We start from the raw sequence: 22,430 nt of genomic DNA, 5'->3' as shown, positions 1-22,430 counted from the left end.
CAAACGGCTGGTTGGATGGGGAGCAGAATATTGTGAAATGCTCGCCATCCTGGGTCTGGTTGTTATGAGGGACGCCAGCATAGGGAAATCAAACATTTCGGATTCCAGCCAGTGTTTTATCAATGAGTGGATTGTCCCGTGCAATAGCTTTGGTCGACTTTGACATTGCATCTAAGCTAACCCACGCTGAAAGGGACTGTAGAAGAGACGAGTTGGTCATGCAGACTTGGTGGGGAGTTCAACTAGAGAGGATGTCTAACTTTAAAAATCTCTAGGCTAACCATCCTGATTAATCTACAAACCCGGCACGAAATCTTCTACGACAACATTCCAACTTTCCGGAAAGTGTGGGCCTTCAGCATCGTCCCAGCCGCCCGCCATCATAGCCATTGCTAAGAGCAAACTGCTTGAGCTGGGGAAATACGGCGTGGGCACTCTAGTCCCTCCGACGGGGTAACCCGCATCGTCGAATTGAAAAGTCGAGTGCAAAAGATACTCAGCCGCTCGTTGCGAGTCACCCAACCGCAGGCTGTTCATCGCAAGCATGGGGAAATCCCAGCCGAAAGACTCGTCGAGATCCCAAAGATCCCAGATCTTGGCGGCTGTGTTTTCCAGAGTGGTCCGGTTCAAAGCAGGGCCTGATCTTGGTGGTGGGAGGAGGCCGAAGATACCCGACATTGCTGGGTGGTCTTGTACAGTGGATATGTTGGTCCACATTCCCTGAATGCCTTCGTAGACGGGGTATGTGTCATCAACAATGGGTAGTGGTGCTAACTTGTCTCTGACAGTTTCCCAAGTGCTAGGGGCCTGCTCCCCAAGACGAGATTTCCAGGATAACGCGATATCGAGCCCGAAGCGCCAGTATGCCAGCTCGAACGTCGGGTTAACGGTGGCATTTGGATTTGTGTTCTCCGAGACGGGGTACATTGGCGGCCCCAGGTCATACACTCCAGTCGACTCGTTGAAGAAGGCAAAGGATGCCATGAAGTCGGCCGTTGCTGTCAAGATCTCGTTCCACTTCTCCAGGGTCTCCATGGTTGGCGCGTGGCGGTACTCCATCTCGGCGAAGTACATTGGGTGAGGCTGCTGCCAGATGAGGAGGGTGTTGATCTCACCCGGGGCATCGATAGTCGAGGGGTCTGTCATCTTGCCCCAGCGGGCACCAGCATACCCTTGCGTCAAGGCGCGGGAGACCGAGGAAGGGAGGAGACGTGTATAGGTTTGGGGCAGAGAGCGGGATAGAAGAGGGAAGTGGTTCCAACGGGCGAACTGGAGGTTGTGCCAGAGGACCATCTCCACGTGAAACTTGCCGAACCAGCCGTTATTAACGAGGCCAGATTCCTGCGGAGGGTAGTTCGATGCCGAGTTCACAGCTACCAGATACTGGGACTGGATCGTCCGCCTCTGGAGCTCGGTTGCGTTTGCGTTTGCGGTGGCGGTCATGTCGATGAAGGCGCCACTAGACCAGTATGTCGGCCACCAAATTTGGGACGCTTTCGCAATCTCGTCGAAGCTGGGTTGGCTTGCTAGCTTGGAAGGTGCGAAGTTCGCCGTGAAGCGGAGCTTGTCAGTGCCACTTGCGGACAAGACATACCGATGGCTCCCGTCGGTTGGTGATGCCAACTTTCCATCACCTCTGCCGCTGTCCCATCCAAGACGCAGGTCGTATTCTGCGGTGGCCAGGTTATGGTGAATCGTAGCATAGCTCTTTCCACATTCCCCGAGAGTGGTCGTGTGTTGGTCAGTCAAGTTGAATGCACCTACGAAGGGCGCCCCAAACTTGTCGTTCGTCGGATAGGGAAAGTCGAAAAAGATGGCCAAATCCCCGGATGACAGAAGCTTTGATTCAACGGCCACAGCGACGGTGTCAGAGTTAGGATCGGCCCAGGTTTCGACCTTGACAGAAGCGTTCTTGTGTGTGAAACTCGAGTGAATAACACCCGACCACATATCGAGGGTCTGTTCCTTGTCGCCCAGCATGCTCTCCGTGACCGTGGTGATGTTCCCGCCGTTGAAAGAGAAGCCGATTGTGCCAAGGTTGATTCGATGAGGGTTCTCGCGGAGCCAGTCGGCAATCTCACTGTTTGTCGGGTTGGCCATGTTGTACTGGACGAGCCGGCCATGGGTCCACCACTCAGTGCCATGGTAGTCTGCGAAGGTAATCAGTGTCTGGTTTCTAGAGGTCAATATCTTCAGCGAACGAACCATCGATCGACGTCTGACCCGGAGCTGTGGGCAAGCTGAAGTTGTGCCATCCCCACGTTGACATAGTCGCGAAGGGACTGAAGGTTTGGAGACCAGTGATGTCGGCCCCGAATGCAAAGTTGCCATTGCCTACCTGCAGCGGCGTCTCAGGAGAACTGGCAGTACGGCGAGGATTGAAAGCCTGAACGACCCTCTGCCGGTCTATCCTGGCCTCAACCAGGGTACATAGTAGTGGCACGATGTCTAAGGCACGCATGGCGACAGACAAGTCCCAGAACTTCCAAGTACAGCTTCCAAAACTTGTTGAGAGCTAGAGATCTATTAGATACAAGAACGGGTCTGATGACTATTTGTAAACTAACTCGCGTCGTCGTCTCCGGATTTCCGTCTGCGCGGGGAAGGCCTGTCACGACCAGAACCCTGGGAGATCGACACCCAACCCATGACGACTAAAGGTTGGGGTCACGAGCATTTCTAGCCTCTGTCTGGCGCTTCCTTCGTAAAATGAACAATCTCGGGCATTTCTCAACCGAAGACACCCAAGTGTAGTTGCAAAACAGACCGGCATTACCTGGACCCAGAGGAAGGGATAAAGAGGGGAAACAGGAACAGAGAGTGCGGGGATGACTTGTTCCCCACTTTGTATTGAGGCTATTCAAATGAGCGGCCGGTAGAACTCAATAGGGGGCTGAGCGTGATGGATTTACATGGATAGACACGAGTAAGGACCCGGTCTGCAAAGCTTTGGATTTTCGACCGGAGTGACGCCGTAAAGCATGGCTCGACACGAGAGACGGATCGGCTTCCGAACGTTTGGGTTTGGTAAAATGGGTCTTACAGCTGCGAAGTACTCCGTAGATGGGACCGCGTCCGGCTGCCCGTCATTGCGGAATAGCAACGGAGATGACCCCGCGCTCTAGCCACAGAGACAAGGGGCAATGTGGCTGAAGTACCCATAAAGCCGGCCCTTGCAGCCCAGCAACCACACCGATTGGGCAAGCGCATAAACACCACCAACACAATAGGGAGGAAGGACCCTTTGACCAGCACCTTACTGATATCCCAAAACAACAACCTGCACCGCATCTCTTGCTTAACCTGCAACCTTTGCGATCCCAGGTTGACCCTCAGCCCCAACATTACATTTTCCCACCGACCGAACCCCTACATCCACCACATAAGTCCGCCGACGTCAGCAGGTAGGCATGCTCCAAACAACATCTCGGCGTACATCTTGTGGATTCTATCTGTTCCATTACCCCGCTAACCGTTGGAATGGAATGCAGGATCCCAAACGAAACGACGACAGTATTAAAACGCATCCGAATTCTAAAGCGCTTCTCGACAAGCCGCAAACATGAGCGCGGTGCCGGGAATGACAGTGTCAGTACCACCACAACAGCGGCCCCGATGATGTCCCTTTTGCAGTACCTCAGCGTGAGGACTGGGCTGCTGGCGGGAGGCATTCCATCGCTGCCGATGCCTTCGCCCCCGCCAGCGGCACCAGACCCTCTGCGCAGCAATGCTGTCACTCGCGACGTGACCGTCATCAAGACGTATGAACCCGAAGTTATTGAGACAAGCGCTGACGACGACTGCGACGGGAACAGTAAGGCCGGTAGGAACCAGTTCCGTGCGCGCACCGTCAAGGGAGGCAACAATGGTGTTGCGCTGCGACAGTATGCCGAAGCGACCCTGGGAGGAGGAAGTCTGAGGAAGGTCGTGAAGCTGCCGGAGGGCGAGGACGAGAACGAGTGGTTGGCGGTAAACAGTAAGGCATCCCAGGCGTTGAAAGACAGCAGCGGCGTACCGTTCTGGCTGACATTTGCAATGCATAGTGGTCGACTTTTACAACCAGATCAATCTCCTCTACGGCGCCATCACCGAGTTTTGCTCACCCAAGTCGTGCCCCGAGATGAAGGCAACGGACGAATTCGAGTATCTGTGGCAGGATAGTGACCAGTATAAGAAACCAACCCACATGTCAGCCCCGGACTACATTGAGCACCTCATGACCTGGGTGCAAAGCACCATCGACAACGAGACGATGATGCCGAGTAGGATTGGTACGTATACTCCCCCCTGCATGCGAGGACGTGGTATTGACAGCAAGGCTCAGGCGTTCCCTTCCCCAAGAACTTCCCGTCGCACGTTCGACAAATCTTCAAGCGCATGTACCGAGTCTACGCCCACGTCTACTGCCACCACTACAGCATCATCAGAGAGCTCGGTCTTGAGCCCCATCTCAACACGAGCTTCAAGCAGTACGTGCTGTTTGTCGACGAGCACAAGCTCGCGAGCGGCAAGGATTTTTACGGGCCTTTGAACGACCTTGCCGAAAAGATGATTGAGAGCGATTGAGCGCAGTAATGACGATGTTTGCGCCGATGAGTAAACTGCATTGTCTAGGCGTTGGGGATAAATAGGGACGCGGGCTGGCTTGCAATGAGGGAAGTGCTAATGACTGGGCGCGTTGGGCTTTGAGACCGTTGCAGCGCCCCGAGACGGGGCGTCGTAGCGACATATGTGATATTACTGTAGACTACACACAGGGTTACGGACGACCCGGCTATGGGTTTGAGAATTCGAGCATCAGACATGACCAACTCTGTTTTCGCGCTTTTGGCCACGGGCGAATGTGTCGCCAAGGACTCATGGTTCATCTCAATTCGTATCATCGCTTACAGGGAACTCAATTGGTGTGGGGCTTGCGTCTGTTTAGGCTCCGTGCTGTTGGTTGGCCGGTGCCTGTAACGTAATGACGGGACACAGCACGTAGTGGAATTCCAGCTCCGATTTCCACCGACCCGACCACCCTAGTGTGGAGATCCAGCTTACCTAAGTTGATGCCTCACAGAAACAGCGCACGACACAGCGCCAGCCCCAAGGCATCAACATCCCAAATTGCCGAAGTTCAAACCTCATCCTCGAAAACCGACAGCTACCACCACTGCTCCTCAAATCAGCAGCATCCCTCCCTCCCCGCCTCGACGCCCCCCCGTCCGACTCCCATCAAACGAACACTCCCACCCGACCGTTCACCATGTTCTCGAGATCGGCTACCCGCGCAGTTCGTGCGGCGGCTCCCGCGTCGCGCCTCGTTGCTCCCCGTGTCCCGGCCGTCCGAACCTACGCCGCTGCCGCTGCTGCCACCGAGAACGTCAAGCCCCCAGTCGCCGTCTTTGGCCTCGATGGCACCTACGCCACTGCCCTGGTACGAATATCCTGCTGTCATGTTTTCCCGGGCTCAATTGGGTTCTGTCATTCAATTGAAGCAGCTCGAAACATCGAGGGGTCCCCTCCGTTGAAGGAAGCGAAATGGAGGGATAAAAAAAAAGTTGGATAACAATCGAGCGACACAATCGCTAACTGCGTTCACTTACCACAGTACACCGCCGCTGTCAAGACCTCCGCCCTCGACCCCACGGCCAAGGCTCTGTCCAGCCTCGAGGCCCTCGTCAGCAAGGATGCCAAGCTGTCCACCATCCTGGCCGCGCCTACCCTGAGCGCCGAGGACAAGACCGCCATCGTCGCCGAGCTCACCAAGCAGGCCGGCGCCGGCTCCCAGGAGACCGTCAAGAACTTCCTTGCCGCCCTCGCCGAGAACAACCGCCTCGGCCTCCTCCCTGGTGTCTGCCAGAAGTTCGGCGAGATCATGAGCGCTGCTCGTGGTGAGGTTGAGCTTATTGTCACCAGCGCTACGGTACGTCTCACACTATGCTGAGGGAATGTTGCATTGTGTTTTCTGCTTTGAGGAGGGCATGAGCATTCAGTGAATCAAGAAGACGAAGCTTGATTGAGGGTCTGGCGGCGGAACTTTCTCGACGAACAGAAATACCGCGCATATGTGCGGTTCTCAACAAGCAGATTTCAGAGCGGATGATGACTTACACGAAAATTGCGACTGACATCATTGCAGCAACTCGACAACAAGACTCTCAACAGACTGGAGTCTGCCATCACCAAGTCCTCCTACGTCGGCCAGGGCAAGAAGCTCAAGGTCACCAACCAGGTACGTCACTTCACCTCGGCCGAGTCCCCGAGATCACCTCGGACCGGGCGAAGCTCTGCGCTCTACAGCGCAACATGGACTGACACAATATCCAGGTCAACCCCGAGATCGTCGGTGGCCTCATCGTTGAGGTCGGCGACCGTACCATTGACCTTAGCGTCTCCTCCAAGATCGCCAAGCTCAACAAGCTCCTTACCGACACTTTGTAAAACAATTCTTACCATAACAAAACCATCAAGCCCCTCCCTTTTTTATGAGAGAAGAGAAGAGTAAAAGATGAAGCAACCGACTAGCATATCTCCATGACTCATCTAATCCCCTTCCCACACCTCCCCGCCGAACTGATTTCTCTTTGTGTGCGTGTTTCTTGTAAACTTTGGCCATGGGGTGGGAGGTGGCTTGTGAAAGGGGGGAAACGGGAAATGTTTCTTCTGAAAAGACGTCATCTTTCTCTAGAAACTGTCGTTGGGTCCTTCGGCCTCGACTGGGTGAGAGAGAGATGGGAGGGATCCTATTCCAGGCCATGAGACGAGCTGTGCATAGTCTACAATAGAAGCATTCACGGTACTCTGATTTTGGTGATATGATCTAGACTGCGAGTCAAGCGAGTAGACGTCGTGTTTGTGTAGGTAGCGTGAGTAGCTGGTAAATGACGCCAGTGACACCCATGCACTACGAACCCGCTGCTGTCTACCGATAAGGACTACATAAGCGTTCTCGCAGGCTGACACGATGGCGTTGCATGATGAGCAATAGTCGCGTTCAACAACATTGGGGCGTTCCTCGACTTGGCCCCTTGGACACAGTTCCAATGACCCTGGTTTGTCAATTCTCATTTAAAACCAGACTTTCGTTCAGACAAGGAGTCATCAAAGGCCGAGGGCACATGTGGTATTCTCGTTTGGTCGTCACAAAAGAAAAATGCCCGCTTTTGATCAAGCCCGACTACGAGTTGGTTCAAGATGCTGCGCATGTTGCGGGCCGAGCCTTGTCCCGCTGGGGTAAAGTCGCCTTTGGATACAGAGAGCCTAGTAATGAACGTATGGAATCAGCCAGAGGGCGGAAAGGGGGCCTAGAAAGGTAGAAAGGAGAAACTAAAAGTGGAATAGAGGAGGGGTGGTAAGAAGAGCTCGAGCAACTTGAAAGACAAAAGCTCAGGTGCGGGCTCGAACCGCAGACCCTACGAAACCAGCAATCGGATTTCATACCAAGTTCAAACTAACGACTCTCAGCGTTATACCTCTGGGCCACTGGGCCCTTCATCAGGCCTGGTTGACGGTGACGAGGCAACAGGTTGGGTAAAATGGAAGGAGTGGGAGAGGGGTTCATGCGTTGAGGGGAGGTAAGGCAGCCAGGCAGGCAGGCGGGTGAGAGAACATTCTTGAATTGGGAAGGCAGAGAGGCTGGCTACTTGAGTGATTCACGCACAAAGGACCATGCTGAGACGAGCCAGGTCTGGGCGACAAACAAAGTAGATGAGCTGGACTCTCCGTGTACTTATCAGAAGCCTGAAATAATTGAAATCTATCTGTTCCACATTCTAACAGTTCTGTCTGTGGCTCTATATGCACTGATGGCAGTAATATTCGGATTCGTAACCAAGGAAAGTTTCCCGTTTGCAATCTCTATTCTTCTGAAGCCCCCCTCCCACGCTCTCTCACATAAATGTTTTCTCGCCCGGTACCTTGGTCGCCATTACATTTCAAGCCATTCTCTCGCTCTCTCACACTCGGATAAGCATCAAATGACGATTGTACTAACCAGACAGGACGATACTTACAAGTCACATAAATCACTTAGGCTCTGGTCTCGTACTCGTCGCCGCCGTTGACATACTCCTTATCCTCCTTGTCATCCTTGTAGCGCTGGAGCTGATCTGAGATGTAGCGATGCATGTGCGCGTCCGCCTCCGAGCGCTCCCTCATCCTCTCTCGCAGCTTGTCCGGATCCTCCAAAGTGACCGAGTTGCCGAGCGAATCGTCGCCGCCGTCCTGTCCGTTCATCTCGGAGTCGAAGTCGCTACGTGCGCCGATGGAGCGTGCGGTAGAAGATCTGCGCATGCGTGGCTTGCCGTTAGGTCCCGGGGTGCCTGGGGCGGTAGAGTCGCGGCGCTTGATCGAGCGAGTGAGGATGTCGTCGAAGTAGTGCGACATGCCAGCAGAAGGAGTGCGGGGAGTCTGTGGAAGGCGGCAGGTGATACTGTGATCGTTGTTAGCACGCATACAAGGAGAAAAGAACAAGCATCAAAACTAGGAAGCTTACCCAGTGTCGTGAATGATTTTGGCCATCAGGCCAGTCCAACCGCACTGGTGGGTGGCACCGAGACCACGGCCGGAGTCGCCGTCGAAGAACTCGTAGAACCAGAGGTAGTCCTTCCAGTAAGGGTCAAAGTCGAGCAAGTCGTTTCCGGCGTTGATGCTGCGACGACCGTCGTCGTTGAGAGACATCAAGTGCTGCAGACGGTGCTGGATCTCTCTCGAGACGTGGCCGAGATGCATGTAGTCGCCGCTGCCTGTGGGACACTCGACCTGGAACTCATGGCCGTAGAACAAATAGAAGCGCTGGAGGGACTCAACCAAGAGGAAGTTGACACACAGCCAGATGGGTCCTCTCCAGTTGCTGTTGCCTCCGAATAAGCCACTGTCAGAATCGCCTGGTACGTATCCGACGGAGAAGGTCTGCCCGTTGACGTCCATTGAGAAGGGATTCTTCTCGTGGAACTTGGAAAGAGATCGAATGCCGTGCTCGGAAAAGAATTCATCCTCGTCAAGCATGCGCTTGAGAATCTTCTCGAGCCTGTCCTTGCTCACGATAGACAGCAGGATTCTGTTGCCCTCGCCACGCTTAGCGATACTGGCCATGTTTCTCTCGGCCAAGTCACAGCGGTTCTCTATAAACCAATCCACTCTCTTCTTGAACGAGGGCAGCTTGTTAATCAGCTCAGGCTCCAGAGTCATGGTGGCGTAGAGTGGAATTAGGCCGACCAAAGATCGGACAGGGAGCTGCTGAATCCAGGGGCCACCCCAAGAAATGGCATCGTAGTAGAAGCCATCCTCGTCGTTCCACAGGGACTTCTCGTCCTTCTGGCCAGTCCTGAAGGTCATGGCGTCACTGATGAAGATGAAGTGCTCAAAGAACTTGGACGCAATATCCTCGTAGGTGCGCCTGTGCTTGGCAAGCTCAAGGGCAATGTTCAGCATGCTGAGACAGTAGAAAGCCATCCAGCCGGTACTGTCGGCCTGCTCCAGGGAGCCGCCAGTCGGCAACGGCTCAGATCGGTTGAAGAGGCCGATGTTGTCGAGGCCGAGGAAACCTCCCTCGAAGACGTTCTTGCCGTCGGCATCCTTGCGGTTAACCCACCAAGTGAAGTTTAACAACAGTTTCTGGAAAACTCGCTCAAGGAAGTCCAGATCCTGCCTTCCGTACAGCTTGCGCTCAATTTTGAACGTGCGGAAGGTGGCCCACGCATGGACGGGGGGGTTGACATCGCCAAAGTTCCATTCATATCTGTTCCCAGTCAGCAAACACCGTCTTTGTTTCAACGCATATGGTAGGCAGCTCACGCTGGCAGTTGACCGTTCGGATGACAGTACCACTCGCGAGTGAAGAGATCCAACTGTTTCTTTGCAAAGTCAGGATCCAGCATGGCGAGCGTGATGCAGTGGAAGGCACTGTCCCAAGCGGCGAAGAAAGGGTATTCCCAAGAATCAGGCATGGACAAGATATCGTCGCAATGCATGTGCTTCCACTGATTATTGCGGATGTCCTTCCTGCTTGGCGGCGGCGGTGGCTGAGTTGGGTCCCCATTCGCCCACTGGTCCCAAATGAACAGGTAGTGCTGTTTGGTCCACATCATGCCAGAGAACGCCTGACGCTGGATGTTGCGGAGGTCGTCAGCCATCGGCAACGGGCTGAGGCGGTAGTAAAAGTCATCGGCTTCGGCGATTCTGAGGTCGATCAAGTCATCAAACTCGCCTTCGTCGAAATATGTCTCATTCCGCTTGGAAAGGCGGAAACGCACAACCGCGCACTCGCCAGGGTCAACACCGCCGTCCTCGTTGAAACTGAACCATGCGGCGCTCTTGGTTCCCTTCTGCTCGGGATTGATTGCTTCCTTCTCGCCATCGACAATGTACCTGTGGAATGCATCCTTGACATAGGGAGTCTTGTTCTCTTGCTTGTACAACAGTTCATAGTTGGTGTCATTGTCTGTGAACATCATCTTGGGAAGGACGTCGTCGCCGCTAGAGCCGACACCAGGCGAGGGCGACATGAGAAGATACCGGTCGCCAAGCTTGTGATGCTTGGACTTGACCATGCTCTCCGCGTATGCCTCAACGGACGGTTTCTTGTCCTCGGGCTCGCGGCCCCAGGCCCAGGTATTGCGGAACCACATGTGCGGGATAATGTGGAGGGGTGCCGGATCGGGACCTCTGTTCCATGCCGTCACACGGAACAGAATTTCCTCAGGGTCGTCGGTCGCCTTGGCAGTTTCGATAAAAATATCCCAGTATCTGTCTTCCTCGAAAACACCAGTGTCGATAATCTGGTATTCCTTGTCTGTCTTGCCTCTTTTCGCGTTCTCGTCAAGGAGATCCTTGTACGGAAACTTCTTCTGGGGGTATTTGTACAGGAACTTCATGTAAGAGTGCTACGTCTGTTCGTAAGCATCAATGATCTCAGTTGGATCCTTCTTTGGGCTTACCGTCTGCCGAAGTTGTTAGCTTTGTTCCTATTCTGGAAGATTGTTGGAATGGTTACTCACGGGTGTGTTATCGACGTGGAAATGAGCTTCCTTGACGCTCTCGCCATGGTTGCCCTGAGGATTAGAGAGACCAAAGAGCCTCTCCTTGAGAAAATCGCTATCGTATCATCAGCAATTGAGCTGATCGATATGATTTTCTACGCCGACCTACTCTTCCTCGTTCCAGAAGGCGAATGCGATGTTTTGGAAACCGTGGGTGTCGGAAACGCCAGCAATTCCGTCTTCACCCCATCTGTAAGCTCGGGATCGTGCATCGTCGTGGGTAAAGTCTGGGGTTGGTCTGTCAGCGGGCTGCAATTGGAGCTCGTGGAGCAAGCAGGCGGGGGGAGATCCTCACGACTCCACGCGTCTCCGTCGGGACTGTAGTCCTCTCGCACTGCGACACAACTCTGGTTAGATGGCTTCTTGTCATGATTGGGAGACAGCCGCTGGCTCACCGGTTGCCCATTGTCGCTCGGCGACATAGGGACCCCATTTCTTCCAGTACTTCTCGCGATGGCGGTCTTCCCTCAGGCGCCTCTCCTCCTCGGTGAGGAACTCGTGTTTGTCATGGATAACCATGGCGGGCGAATTGGCACCGTGAGGAGCTGGGTACAGTGGCTGGCAGGACGCCGGTCACGACAACGACAAGCGGGTGAGCTTGAGGGGGTTGCGAGAGTTGAAGAAGGGAAGAAACTTGTGGGTTGCTGCGGCGAAAAGAGCGAGAGGCTGCAGGCCTTGGGAGGAGCTGGCTTTAGTAAGAGCCAGACACCGACACCCTAGCAAATACCACCACAACGACTCAGTAGGCGACGTCACGTATCACGATAGCTTCAGCGGCAGGCGGTCAGCTTAGGAAAAAGTCGGACAAGTTGGTCTTGCTGGCCAATGGAGGGCTGGCGATGTAGATTGATGAATGGCGGAGGTTGGAGGGGACGTTGGCGGAAAGAGGCTTTCGCCGTGTTGTGTGCTTCTTCTTTTTTTACTGATGAGCGGCCAGAGAAACGACCAATGTGTCGGGAGACGGGCGTCAACGGGAGCTCTACTCCGGGCACCTCAGCCCCGAACAAGGAACTCGGGCTAAGGTAACTGACTACCTAAGGTAAGGTACCTTAGGTACGCTTCAAGCGCCGGTCGGCCAACCAAATGACAGCAAGATTAGCTCGAGGAAGCTACCTATCTGGCTCTTTCTTCCATTCTAGAGACTGTGCGCAAAGTGTCAGCACCGGCAAGCAGGTGCCTGCTTCTGTCACACGGGGCGCTGTAGTTGACGGCGACGGCGACGGTGACAATCCCGGCCTGCCCAGGTTCAAGGTTGAGGGGGCGACAGCGCGGGGCATTCATCAGTATGCTATTCTCTTTTCCATGTGGAATGGCCGTCTCCCCGCCCCAACAACAACAACGAATGGGGCCCTTATCAAGAGGTACACAACTGAGTGTGTTGTCCACTGCCCCATACCCACATGCCCATCACATACCTAGCTAGGTATTGACAGTTATTCCTGCAGAACATGCGCTCTCCATTGTGATTTCGTCCTCTCTCTTGCAGCTCGCTGGCTCCCGGTTTCTGCCCCTTGTTGCCCCTCTCCTTGAAACGCTAAAATCAGAGCTTTCAGAGGCATGACGTCAACCAGCTCTAGCGCACCTGAATCCAACCTAGCGGGGCAAGCTGTTCACCGACCACATCGCACTGCATTGGGCCGCCGCAGGCCCCGAGTAGGCCTGGACCGCACCGACCGACAGGGGACGAACGGACGGCCTTGAGGATCGCCGATGAGCCTCTGTTTTTGATATAGCTGCCGCCGTACCGGTGCTTGGCCGTTCTTCTTCCGCCGTTATGTTGGACCTTCTCGTCTCTCGAACGGGCGAATTGTCCTGCGACGGAGATGAGATAGTATGCCACCAAGACCAGGACCAGGACCAGGACCAGGACCAGGACCGCACATCAGCCAAGACGTCCGTGTCGGGAATGGTCTGGATATCGTGAGGAATTCGAGGCCTTCTGTGGCCCCGACGTCAATTGCTGAAGAGGATATCTATATCGCGGAAATCGACCCAAATCGCCATTCACCAATCCCTCCCGCAACGTCGTATGAACCCGACTTGTTTATATATACGCCTGCATGCACCGGCATGTCTCACGCCAGCTTCTGGCCTGCCCCTCCATTCGCGCGTCACGCCATCGCTGGTCTTTGCCACTGTTGCTGTCGCCTCGTTAGACAGAGTCTCTCCATCGATATGCACCGCCGGACTGCCAAATTCTATTTGGCGAACCAGGGGAACTTCTTCTTGCTGATGTCACCACCGCCTCCTGCCGTGCTCTCGAGCTGCACACTCCGCTGGTAAATTTCCTGGAGGACCACCATTAGCATCACATGCCTGTCTCAGACTGTCTTCCCTAGACTTACCTCTTCATCTGTTGGCATCCTGCAGTCCAAAATAAGTTCTCGAGCCGCCTCGTGCTTTGTGAGATTCGGATAGGCGGTCCCTTGACTCTTCATAAGAGGGAGGAGCACTTCGCCGAGCACCTCGAACTTCTTCCAATTTACTCTGTCGCCGTCGGGCCCCACGAATGTCTTACTTCCCTCTTCGGCCGAAACCAAGTCTCTCCGATGGAGTGGTATGTATGGTATCCGGGGCAACGGTGAGTTTTCCCATGCCAGTCGATACGCAAAGTGACTTTTTTGGGTGCCCATAAGAATGCCCAATTTGGCAAACGACTTTTGCGCCTCCGGTGGCACCAGCGCCCATGTCTGCGCCAACCGGTGAACTGCAGTGCCGTTAATGCCGGCAAGCACAGCTGCCAGCCCGTTGTAATTGTTCAGTCGCCGAAGCTTCTGCGCAATGTTCATGAACTTCTCCAGCATCTGGGCGCGATGCTTCGCCTTGTCCCGGAGCAGGATGAGGTTGGCCACCCACTTCGCCACATGATTGAAATGATTGATCATGCGGTTAACATTCTTGAGACTCTTGCACTTGGATCGAAGTTCCAATGAGAGGCTGACGTGCCGTACGAAGTCTCTTATACGAATAGACGAAAACATGACCCAATCGATACGTGTCATCTCATCAGCAATGTCATCGTCTGTAATGTCCATGAAGATGTGGTAGCGGAACTTGTTCATGGGCAAAACATCTGTCGGCTCCATGTTGGCAGCCTCCCTTTCGTACTCATCATAAGAATGGAAGGAGACGTGTGTACCAACGCTACTCGTCCTGTCCACGTGTGACAGATCAGAGCTGTTGGATGGCCTCTCATCGATCGCATCGTCAACAGTGAGTGTGATCATCCCATTGGACAAATCTGATGTTGAGCGCGTCTTGTCCTTGGACAAGACTTTGCTGCCCTCTTGGTCCGCCAATTCATCTGATTTCGCCCAGCCCGTGTCGTCGTCTTCCACAACGCTGAATTCAAGATGGCGCTTGATCTGCTGCGCAGCGATGGAAAAGATTGGCTCAGTGGACAGGTGCTTGATAAACTCCTCCAAATTCCGTCTCGTTCCTGGCCGCGCAAAGTCGCCGGGATACAATGACACCCACTTGGCAACTACTTCAATGATCCTGAGTTGGGTGGCCGTCTTTGACAGATAGTGTGCTGACTTGTCGTCCCGGACGCGATCGAGTCGCGTGAGGATGGCTGAGAAGAGCTCGCCTGGTGCGGCGAATTTTCGATACAGACAGAGGAATACATCCGAGAAGTTGTTATCTGCTTTGGTCATGCGTGGGGCGATGAGGCGGTCAACCAATTCGTCAAACGCCACACCCGTTGGCTTGGGCTTTTCGAGGAAAGTTTCTTCGCTCCGCTGCAGGATCGGGATGTCCTCCGAATACCTGAAGGACTCGGCGTCTGATTCCTCCATGTCGAGGAATGAGTCGGTTGGCCCGCGATCGAGGCGGATGCCCGGGGTCCGCAGCTGGCTCGATACGGTTTGTTGTTGTGTTTCTTCTTCGATGGTCTCTGTTCCAAAAGTTGAAGTTGATGGCGCGCTGAAGTTGGCCAGTCGGGGACTACCTGGAGCTGGTGGGCCGCGTAGGTGGTCGGGGATGGGAGGGGGGACACCTCGAAGGAGCGACAAATCAGAGCTCGCTCGGCTATGTTTGCTGTGCTGACTTAGCGGGCGGCCGTTGGAGCTGTCGTGGGCCTCGAGATTGGCTGCCGAGGCTGCACGACGGCGGGACAAGCCCCCTTCCGACGCTTGCGTTTCTGACGGTTCATCAGCATGCATTGGCTTATGCAGTTGGAACTCGTGTTCACGTACCCTTGCGATAAGCGATGGCGGCTTTCAGCATGGCATTCAGGCAGGCTCGCGCCCGTTCGGGACTACTCGTCGACAGATTGAACTGGCCGACGCAGGACTTGAAATATTCGTGGTTGGCGACACGGGCGGCGTCAATTTGTCGTTCGCTCTCGGGGTGATCGCACTTGTTGGCGACGAGGACCGCGGGGAGACCGGATTTCGTCAGGGCGGCTTGCGGTCTCGTCAGCAAGGCGCGACGCGTCAGACGGAGAACCAACAAGATTATCGCTCACCTGTGGCCTGTGGCAACTCTTTCATGCTCTCCTTGTTCATAACATCGTAAATAATCAATGCGCCGTCTACGCGAGGTACAATGTGGCCGTTAATCTGCTTGGGCCACTGGATAGGCTGCAGAGGATTCAATTCGAAGTATTCGAGGTCGAGCTCGATCAGGGTTACGCCGTAGGTGACGTTGTCGACGACCATGCGCACGCTGGAGGCGTTTGTTATGGGAGGGCGCGACAGACCGAGGACTCGTTGGACGAAGGACGACTTGCCGACGCCGGATGCGCCAATGACGGCGATGTTGAGGCTCTCCATGATGGCGGCGGCGACAGCGGCGGCGGAGGTTGGTTGTTGCTATGATCGTCAGCCCCTTTTTTTCCACTTCCCGTCTCATCAGCTACCCCGCAGTCTGTGTTTGGTGGGGCATTTACCCAGGACAAGGAAGGTCCTATTATCAACGACTCTCTTCTTGGGGGCGGCCAGCGCTCGTTGGGGTTGTCGTCATCGCGGAGCTCAAAGTATCCGAAGTCGAAGTCGAAATCGAATTCCTGCGTGATTTCGTATTTTTGCGTCGCGCCTATCTCCTCGTGCTCGTCGTCTTGTTCGTTATCGTCTTCGGGGTTAGGGTCGTGGAGTGTGGGAGTCCGAAGCGGCTCAAATCCATGCGCACCCTCCTCTGCGTAGTCGTCGAAGCGCTGGAAGAACGGGTCGTCCACAATCGACACAATCGAGTCGCGGTAGTTGGCCGGCTGTTCGGTCGGGAATCTGGGAGGCAAGAAGGGTTCGTCTCGGTGGAGGGCGTAGTGCGGTTGGTACTGCTTCGAGGCCGCGGGCGCGGAGCGGTGGGCGGTCTCGCGTTCGGCCCTCCTCGCTGCGGCTGCTGTCTCGGAGGCGGAGGCGAGAGAGGACGGGGTTCCGGAGCGGTGGAAGTGATTCGGAGGGATGTGAGAGCCTTCTGAACTCCTGTGAGCCTTTCGAGCTCCTATTCGATCTGACGCCATGGCCACGACCACGAGCAGGGGGGAAGGCAGCACTGCGGCAGAGGCTATTCGGAGAAAACGAACATGCGACGTGTAAGGGACAAAAGATGGAAAACCGACAGCGACGGAGTGCAGGAGAACAGGCAGGCAATGTATGAGCAGGGCCAAAAAAATCCAAGCCTTGTCCAAACCAAACTTTTGGGACAGTGGATGCACTGACTAAAAGTCGGGATTGTCGAGGCTCAAGGAAGGCATGGCAAACCCACAGGCACCGTACTTAGTGCGAACAAGGGAGCGGTAGGGTCAGGTACGCGACGGATACTGGCTGGCGAGACGAACGAACGGGAAGGGTCAAGGACATGAACAGGAACAGGAACGGGAGCAGGATGGATCATCTCACGGCAGGGCAGGGCAGGGGGGGAGAGGGGAGGATTCTCGTACACTGTACTGTACTTGGTAGACCCAACTTCGTACTCTGTACTCTGTACTCTTTTCTGTACGCAGTACGCGGTTGTCCTAGTGTTGACTCTGGAGCTTCGTGGTGCGGCGGACCAGGGGTTGCAAAAAGGGGCCCTTTTCCTCGCTAGGCGCTCCACCACGACGCAGATGTCCGGAGGGCAGAGGCCAGGACTGGAAGCTGCTTGATGGGGAAGGGGGCCGGCACGCTAGGAAGGGGGAAGGGAAGGGGAAGCACGGCACGGCGGTCGACGACGATGCTAGGCACAGCAAATGAGGTCAGTCGCGGATCCAGATCCAGGGCAAACTCGTTCCAAGCCAAGGGCACGACCCCCTTGGACGAGTGAAATACGGCAAGGTGGACTTTGTGGACATTTGGCGGCGCATGTGCAGGACCAGGACCGGTTGTGATGGTGCGCAACCTTTAGGCTGGGATTGGTACAGCGGGCTGGGGAACGGGGAGGGGGGCGAGAGACAGCAGGACGGGACGTTGCGTTACCTACCTCTTGAGATTCGTCAAAGTTGTGCGATGCAGGAGCAACAAGTCTGCTTCGTCGGTAGGTGAGGTAAGGTACGAATAGGTAGTGTGAAGAATGGTCGTTCCTGGGCCGCGCTGGTCTGGGCCGGACTGGTCGAGTAAGATGAGAGAAAGGGGTGTGGAGGAGAGAATGATTGCTGAAGGGTTAATTAGGGGACCAGCAGCAGGAAGAGGACGAGACGAAGAGCAGCAGAGAGACTAACGGCAGAGCGGGATATAGCCGCGACCTGGACCTGATGATCAGAGGGGAAAGGGGGGAAGGGGGGGGGGGGGGGGGGGGGGGGGGCCTTGGAGCGCGAACGCGACTGTGCGGCGGGAGTGTTACCTAGTTACCTCTTGCTAGTGGGCATGAGGTAAGGTAAGTGAGGTAAGTATCCGTACCTGCCCGTACCTGAGGTAGGCAAATACTCAGTCACATACAGATGGATGCCATTGCAGACATTCATTCGCATGCATTGAAAGGCACAATAGGTAGAGCAATAGAGCCGGAACAATACGCAGCGAATGCTAATGCTCCCTTTCTTCCGCGCAGTCCGTCTGAAAACTCTACGAAATTGTGTGTCGTTTGGTGTGGATTTCAAGACCCCAATGCAGCAAACGACAATGGGGGCCTTTCGGCTCGGGTGGTTCTAGTGCGCGGCATGGAACGAATGGGACGGGACGCTGGCCGTGGAGCAGCACTGGATGGGCAACAAGCTGGCAGCAGCCGACTGCACCGTGAGCGCTCGGGGACCCGGCACCGTATCCCAGAGACTGGGAGCCGCAACGTCCGGACCGCACCCGATCAATCACGCCTGGGAACTGCCCCCTCTTGAGGTGGTCCTCAAGTACATACCTAGGCACCTAAGACAGGCACACTTAGCTGCTGGGGCTGCAGGTACAAGTGGTGGATACGGCACAGATGGCCCTGTCTGTTCAGTGGGCCGCTGCACCCAGGCACCCAGGCCACCCTGAGCCCAGCGCCGCGGACCCAGCTGTCAGTGGAGCGTGTGTGTGGTTTGGTGCTTGTCAGTCTTTCCGGACAGGACGTGGACCAACAAGTGCGGCTATTCGTAGCCCGAGTTTTCGTACCTGACCTGTGCTCAGGCACCGTCAGGCCCGTCAACCGGGGTCAACTCCGGCTCACAGTGCAGGCAGGTGCAGGTCTGCTCTGATTCCCGGGCTTCACTTTCCTTCTTCCCCTCCAGCCACTTCCACCTCGAACGTTGCAGTCAAATGGCATGCAAGCAAACATCAAATGGCGGTCTGGCCATCCCGAAATGCGCACGAGGCGGACCACGCAATCGTCAATTCAATCCATTGTCATAAACCTACGTATTCATAAGCACGTACGCCGAGGTTTGCCGTCTGGATTGCGCGACCTTGGCATCTTGCAGAGCCCACTCCAACTACCTAGGTAGGTACGATATGCGCCTCGCGTCAGACAGCACCACAACATGTCCTCTCTCCGCATGACGTACCAAGCTCCAACGTCGAGCTCCCTTCCTCTTTAGGATTTAATCAGTCGCAACATCTCCTCTCCTCTACAAGATCCGCGTAGCACCAAGCAAGCTAATGTCACCGCACATCACAGCAAACCTGCCGTGAGCGCGCGTACGGACACCGTTGATGTCTCAAGATGAAGCAGCCCGGCTGGTGCCATGATCTTCAAGCGCCCTAATCAGCTCAGAGTCGCATCAACACGTGGCCGCGGAGCGAATCACACCTCTTGGCTACCTAGTTTACCATGGTATACTAAGGTAACTAGCTAAGTATCCGTTCTACCTTACTTTACTTTAAGTGTCCGTATGGATACTCTGTCAAGGTTCAGGACTGTTATTCTGCCATCAGCAACTAATTACCAAGAACCGTTGGCTCCAGCCCCGGACACCCATGTAAAATGTATTACTTGCTCACCACAAGAAGCTTGCGACGCCTCATCGTCGGCACTTTATTCTGTGCCATCCATGCCTTCGTCGACGGACCTTCCTCATGCACCGGCTCCTTTTCTACGGACGGGCGCCTCACGTTGTGCGCCTCACTCATCTTCTGACTGATGATCCTTGACCAAATTAAGACCCGTCGTCCATGGATGATCCTCCAGAACTTGGAGCTTGGCGTTGCCCATCAAGCTCCAGTAGCTTGGGTCTTGGGAAACTCCCAATTAGCCCATGTCGGATCCGGCAGCATGATCTGACTTTGTCACTCCCTCATCTCGCGGAACGGGGACACGCGACACCCATCCACAGATTGTCGGCCTCGTGCAAACGGCCCTTCTCACTTGCCGTCCCGGACACTCGGATCTCGAAACCGCATTCCATAAACGGCGCCAAGCTTCTGCCTCGGATAATAAACTTCTGTCAATTTCGATCACGATTCGTCTTGAAATTGCCCTGTCTGAACGGTGCAATTTTGTGATGGTCCGAAACGAAGTTTCGGATTGTCAGAGTCAACCAGCACTGGACATTGAAGCAGCTAATTATGAGCTACCGCCCGACATTCTGTCAGCTCCAGCTCATTGCGCTACGACTCTTAGCCATTCCTTCGCTTGACTATGGAATATTCTCAGGCCATCACTGAAGCAACCAACCGGCCGCAGGCGTCGTCAGGGCGTGGTGGAAATAACGTCGTGGACTAACTTCTGGCCGCTTTCTTGGCATTCCGCCGCGGACCCCTGGTCTTGGCCACTTCTTCGTCGCGTGCCTGCACAAAACGAGTGGCCATCGAATCATCTTGCAGCAATTGACGAGCCTGAACCCGACCGTCGTCTGATTCCGGGATCCGGAAATCGACCTTCACAATTTCACCGTCCTCATCATCAAAATCTTTACAAAGTCAGTGTGCAATTGGACTTTGAGTTTGCCCGCCTCGAGTCGTCGTCAGCAACATCTCACCTTACCAGCTTGACCGGCGGATCAAGCGAGGCATGGACGTGCTCAATAGATTGGAAATGCTGAGCATTGTGGCGGCCTAGTGTGCTCACCTCATGCATTCCAGAGATCACAACTACCGGGGATTGGCCGGGTGCTAATTTGAAGAACGGCTTGTTTTCTTTGCAAAAAAGGGCTTGTGCAGACTGTGCGCAAGTTTGTATCCGTGAACGGCTTGAGGCCACGAGTGACAGCACCAGCATCTGGGCGAAGAATGGCCATTCAGTCCAGCAGACGATGGGAAACAATGGCGGAGCACAGGATTCGGAAGGCTGGCGACCTTACTTTGGGATGGCCAGAATTGACCGCACGAACATCGAATTTCCAGAACATCCTCCGCAAACCCCAGCCCGCGAGAGTGTTATGGATATCAGCGTGCAGCTGTGGCGTCACAAAGCCTTATTTCCATTGGCGACATAAGCTAAAGGGCGATCCTTCTGGAGGTGCATGCAGCTTTTGGTGCCACTCAGATGCGCAGAGGGGAGGATGGGGTTGTGGCTGCATCGCCAAGCCGCATGATATGGCAAGACGACGACGAGACCCTTCGTAAAAAGCGTCGTCTTTGGGTTACATGGATTTGGGATACGAGGACAAGACATGCAGACGTGCAGCAGCAAACTGCAAGAGGCAGGCCACTGCCACTGCCACTGCCACTGCCACTGCCAATGCACTGCACTGCAGCACTGCACGCAGCAGCAGGAGATATTGCTCATTGCCGAAACCCACGTCGTCTTTGTTTCGTCCTAGATCGGAGTGTTGTTGGACTCGCATCGCAGGCATGGGACAAACGCAATCAGAGACAGACGCTTGCTCTGCCTGCCGAGGCCTCTGGATGGCACGCGAGTTGCGCACAGCACTGGCGGTAAGGTGTCCGTCAACCGAGACAGGAGGTTCGGCCTGGTACGTGTCGAGATTGGACGGGCCCTATTGACCGAGAAACGCATTCAACAATCGACGAGCCGCCGCCGCCGCCGCCGCACCTGTGTTGAGACGGTGAGGGCGGTTTGCGATGGAGGAGATGGCCGTCGTCGGATTGCTTCTTTGCCGTGGCTACTGGTGAGAAACGAGGAAACGACGGACCACAAGAAAGCCGACCCCGACGCGACGCGGTTGTCGAGGTATGACGGCCAGCCAACTTATTGATCCCATGATCGACCATTGTCCATTGTTCGCGTTTCCATGGGGTAAGTGCGAGTGGGAGGAGTGAAGCTCAACGCTAGCAGATCCGCCATCGTCGACTGCCAAGGCCGGCCGCTGGTCTGCTTCTTAGTCGGCGATTTAATGGCTGTTCTGAGACAGCCGGCGAAGCCCTAACCCGCCTGATGGCTGAGGACCACCATAAAAACAACAACCGTGCCTTGAGGCTCGCTATCCAGCCTTTTCCTTGGGTTAGTTCTTTCTTTGCCGCACCTCAGGCGGTAAACGTGAACAAGGGACGGAGGCGTTGGGAACGTGGCATGCCCCCTCCACCGCCTCCGACATGACGAAACCAACCACATTCAAGAGACCGGAGGTCAGACTACTACGCCGTACAGATGCTGGACTGCGGACACTATGGCCAATGGAGACGGCCCATCGGACTTGTCAAGGAGCTTGTCTGCACCAGTTGCTTCTCGTAGGTCCTTCACGGGGCGCTGACACTTTGTCGTGTGAGTGCACTGCAGTAGACTGATGCCCGCCGTGGATCATCCCCACCAACCCAAGGGTGCTACTCACCATACACACTCAAAAAGCTCACCACACCTTTTGACTGATTCACCCTATCCAAGGGAACGTTTGCTTTTTCCTTGATTATGCAGCAGCAGAGGCGTCCAAGCCATGTTGCCTCTTCCTACGGGCTGGAGGGAGGGCCGCCAAGGGTCGAGTGCCGCAGCGCCACCGATGTGTGAGATCAGAAAAAGCTGGGACGACAGCCAGCACCAGGGAGAAGCACAGTAACAAACGATGGTCGTCCAAAAAAGCCCATGCAACCGCCTCCAACCGGCTTCCTCAACTCCTTCTCCTCCGCATGTGTGTCGGTGAAGCGGCGGAGAGTGTGTCCCAAAGCGGTATCCGACCACTGG

General features: G+C 55.1%; 6 protein-coding genes across 6 annotated transcripts; 2 read left to right on the top strand and 4 right to left on the bottom strand.

Moving 5' to 3' along the window:
* Positions 1 to 294: 294 nt before the first annotated feature.
* CGGC5_v008903 (uncharacterized protein) lies at positions 295 to 2,983 on the bottom strand (the record flags this gene model as incomplete). The annotated part of the gene is made up of 5 exons (XM_066152082.1): positions 295 to 2,150; positions 2,206 to 2,515; positions 2,568 to 2,625; positions 2,845 to 2,856; positions 2,913 to 2,983. 5 exons carry the CDS (start codon positions 2,981 to 2,983, stop codon positions 295 to 297), a joined length of 2,307 nt encoding a protein of 768 aa, XP_066008544.1.
* A 579-nt stretch (positions 2,984 to 3,562) lies between these two features.
* mob1-1 (putative maintenance of ploidy protein mob1) lies at positions 3,563 to 4,566 on the top strand (the record flags this gene model as incomplete). The annotated part of the gene is made up of 4 exons (XM_032019418.1): positions 3,563 to 3,588; positions 3,816 to 3,976; positions 4,044 to 4,271; positions 4,325 to 4,566. 4 exons carry the CDS (start codon positions 3,563 to 3,565, stop codon positions 4,564 to 4,566), a joined length of 657 nt encoding a protein of 218 aa, XP_031883354.1.
* A 682-nt stretch (positions 4,567 to 5,248) lies between these two features.
* CGGC5_v008901 (ATP synthase subunit 5) lies at positions 5,249 to 6,426 on the top strand (the record flags this gene model as incomplete). The annotated part of the gene is made up of 4 exons (XM_032019419.1): positions 5,249 to 5,419; positions 5,594 to 5,908; positions 6,125 to 6,217; positions 6,313 to 6,426. The coding sequence occupies 4 exons, from the start codon at positions 5,249 to 5,251 to the stop codon at positions 6,424 to 6,426; spliced, it is 693 nt and encodes a 230-aa protein (XP_031883391.1).
* A 1,587-nt stretch (positions 6,427 to 8,013) lies between these two features.
* Positions 8,014 to 11,543, bottom strand: CGGC5_v008900 (Uncharacterized protein; the record flags this gene model as incomplete). The annotated part of the gene is made up of 7 exons (XM_032019420.1): positions 8,014 to 8,416; positions 8,480 to 9,724; positions 9,781 to 10,868; positions 10,983 to 11,079; positions 11,134 to 11,251; positions 11,320 to 11,358; positions 11,420 to 11,543. The coding sequence occupies 7 exons, from the start codon at positions 11,541 to 11,543 to the stop codon at positions 8,014 to 8,016; spliced, it is 3,114 nt and encodes a 1,037-aa protein (XP_031883353.1).
* Positions 11,544 to 13,222: 1,679 nt separating this feature from the next.
* gefA-0 (Ras guanine nucleotide exchange factor A) lies at positions 13,223 to 16,485 on the bottom strand (the record flags this gene model as incomplete). Its single annotated transcript, XM_066152081.1, has 6 exons — positions 13,223 to 13,312; positions 13,370 to 14,919; positions 14,974 to 15,165; positions 15,221 to 15,430; positions 15,493 to 15,838; positions 15,916 to 16,485. 6 exons carry the CDS (start codon positions 16,483 to 16,485, stop codon positions 13,223 to 13,225), a joined length of 2,958 nt encoding a protein of 985 aa, XP_066008560.1.
* A 562-nt stretch (positions 16,486 to 17,047) lies between these two features.
* Positions 17,048 to 17,891, bottom strand: CGGC5_v008898 (uncharacterized protein; the record flags this gene model as incomplete). Its single annotated transcript, XM_066152080.1, has 3 exons — positions 17,048 to 17,180; positions 17,424 to 17,595; positions 17,879 to 17,891. 3 exons carry the CDS (start codon positions 17,889 to 17,891, stop codon positions 17,048 to 17,050), a joined length of 318 nt encoding a protein of 105 aa, XP_066008559.1.
* Positions 17,892 to 22,430: the final 4,539 nt, after the last annotated feature.

The sequence above is a fragment of the Colletotrichum fructicola genome, assembly GCF_000319635.2.
Source record: "Colletotrichum fructicola Nara gc5 chromosome Unknown KSG_Nara_v1_contig05, whole genome shotgun sequence".
Lineage (NCBI taxonomy): Eukaryota > Fungi > Ascomycota > Sordariomycetes > Glomerellales > Glomerellaceae > Colletotrichum > Colletotrichum fructicola.
The sequence above is the reverse complement of the archived record's forward strand: the minus strand, read 5'-3'. Positions and strand labels throughout refer to the sequence as shown.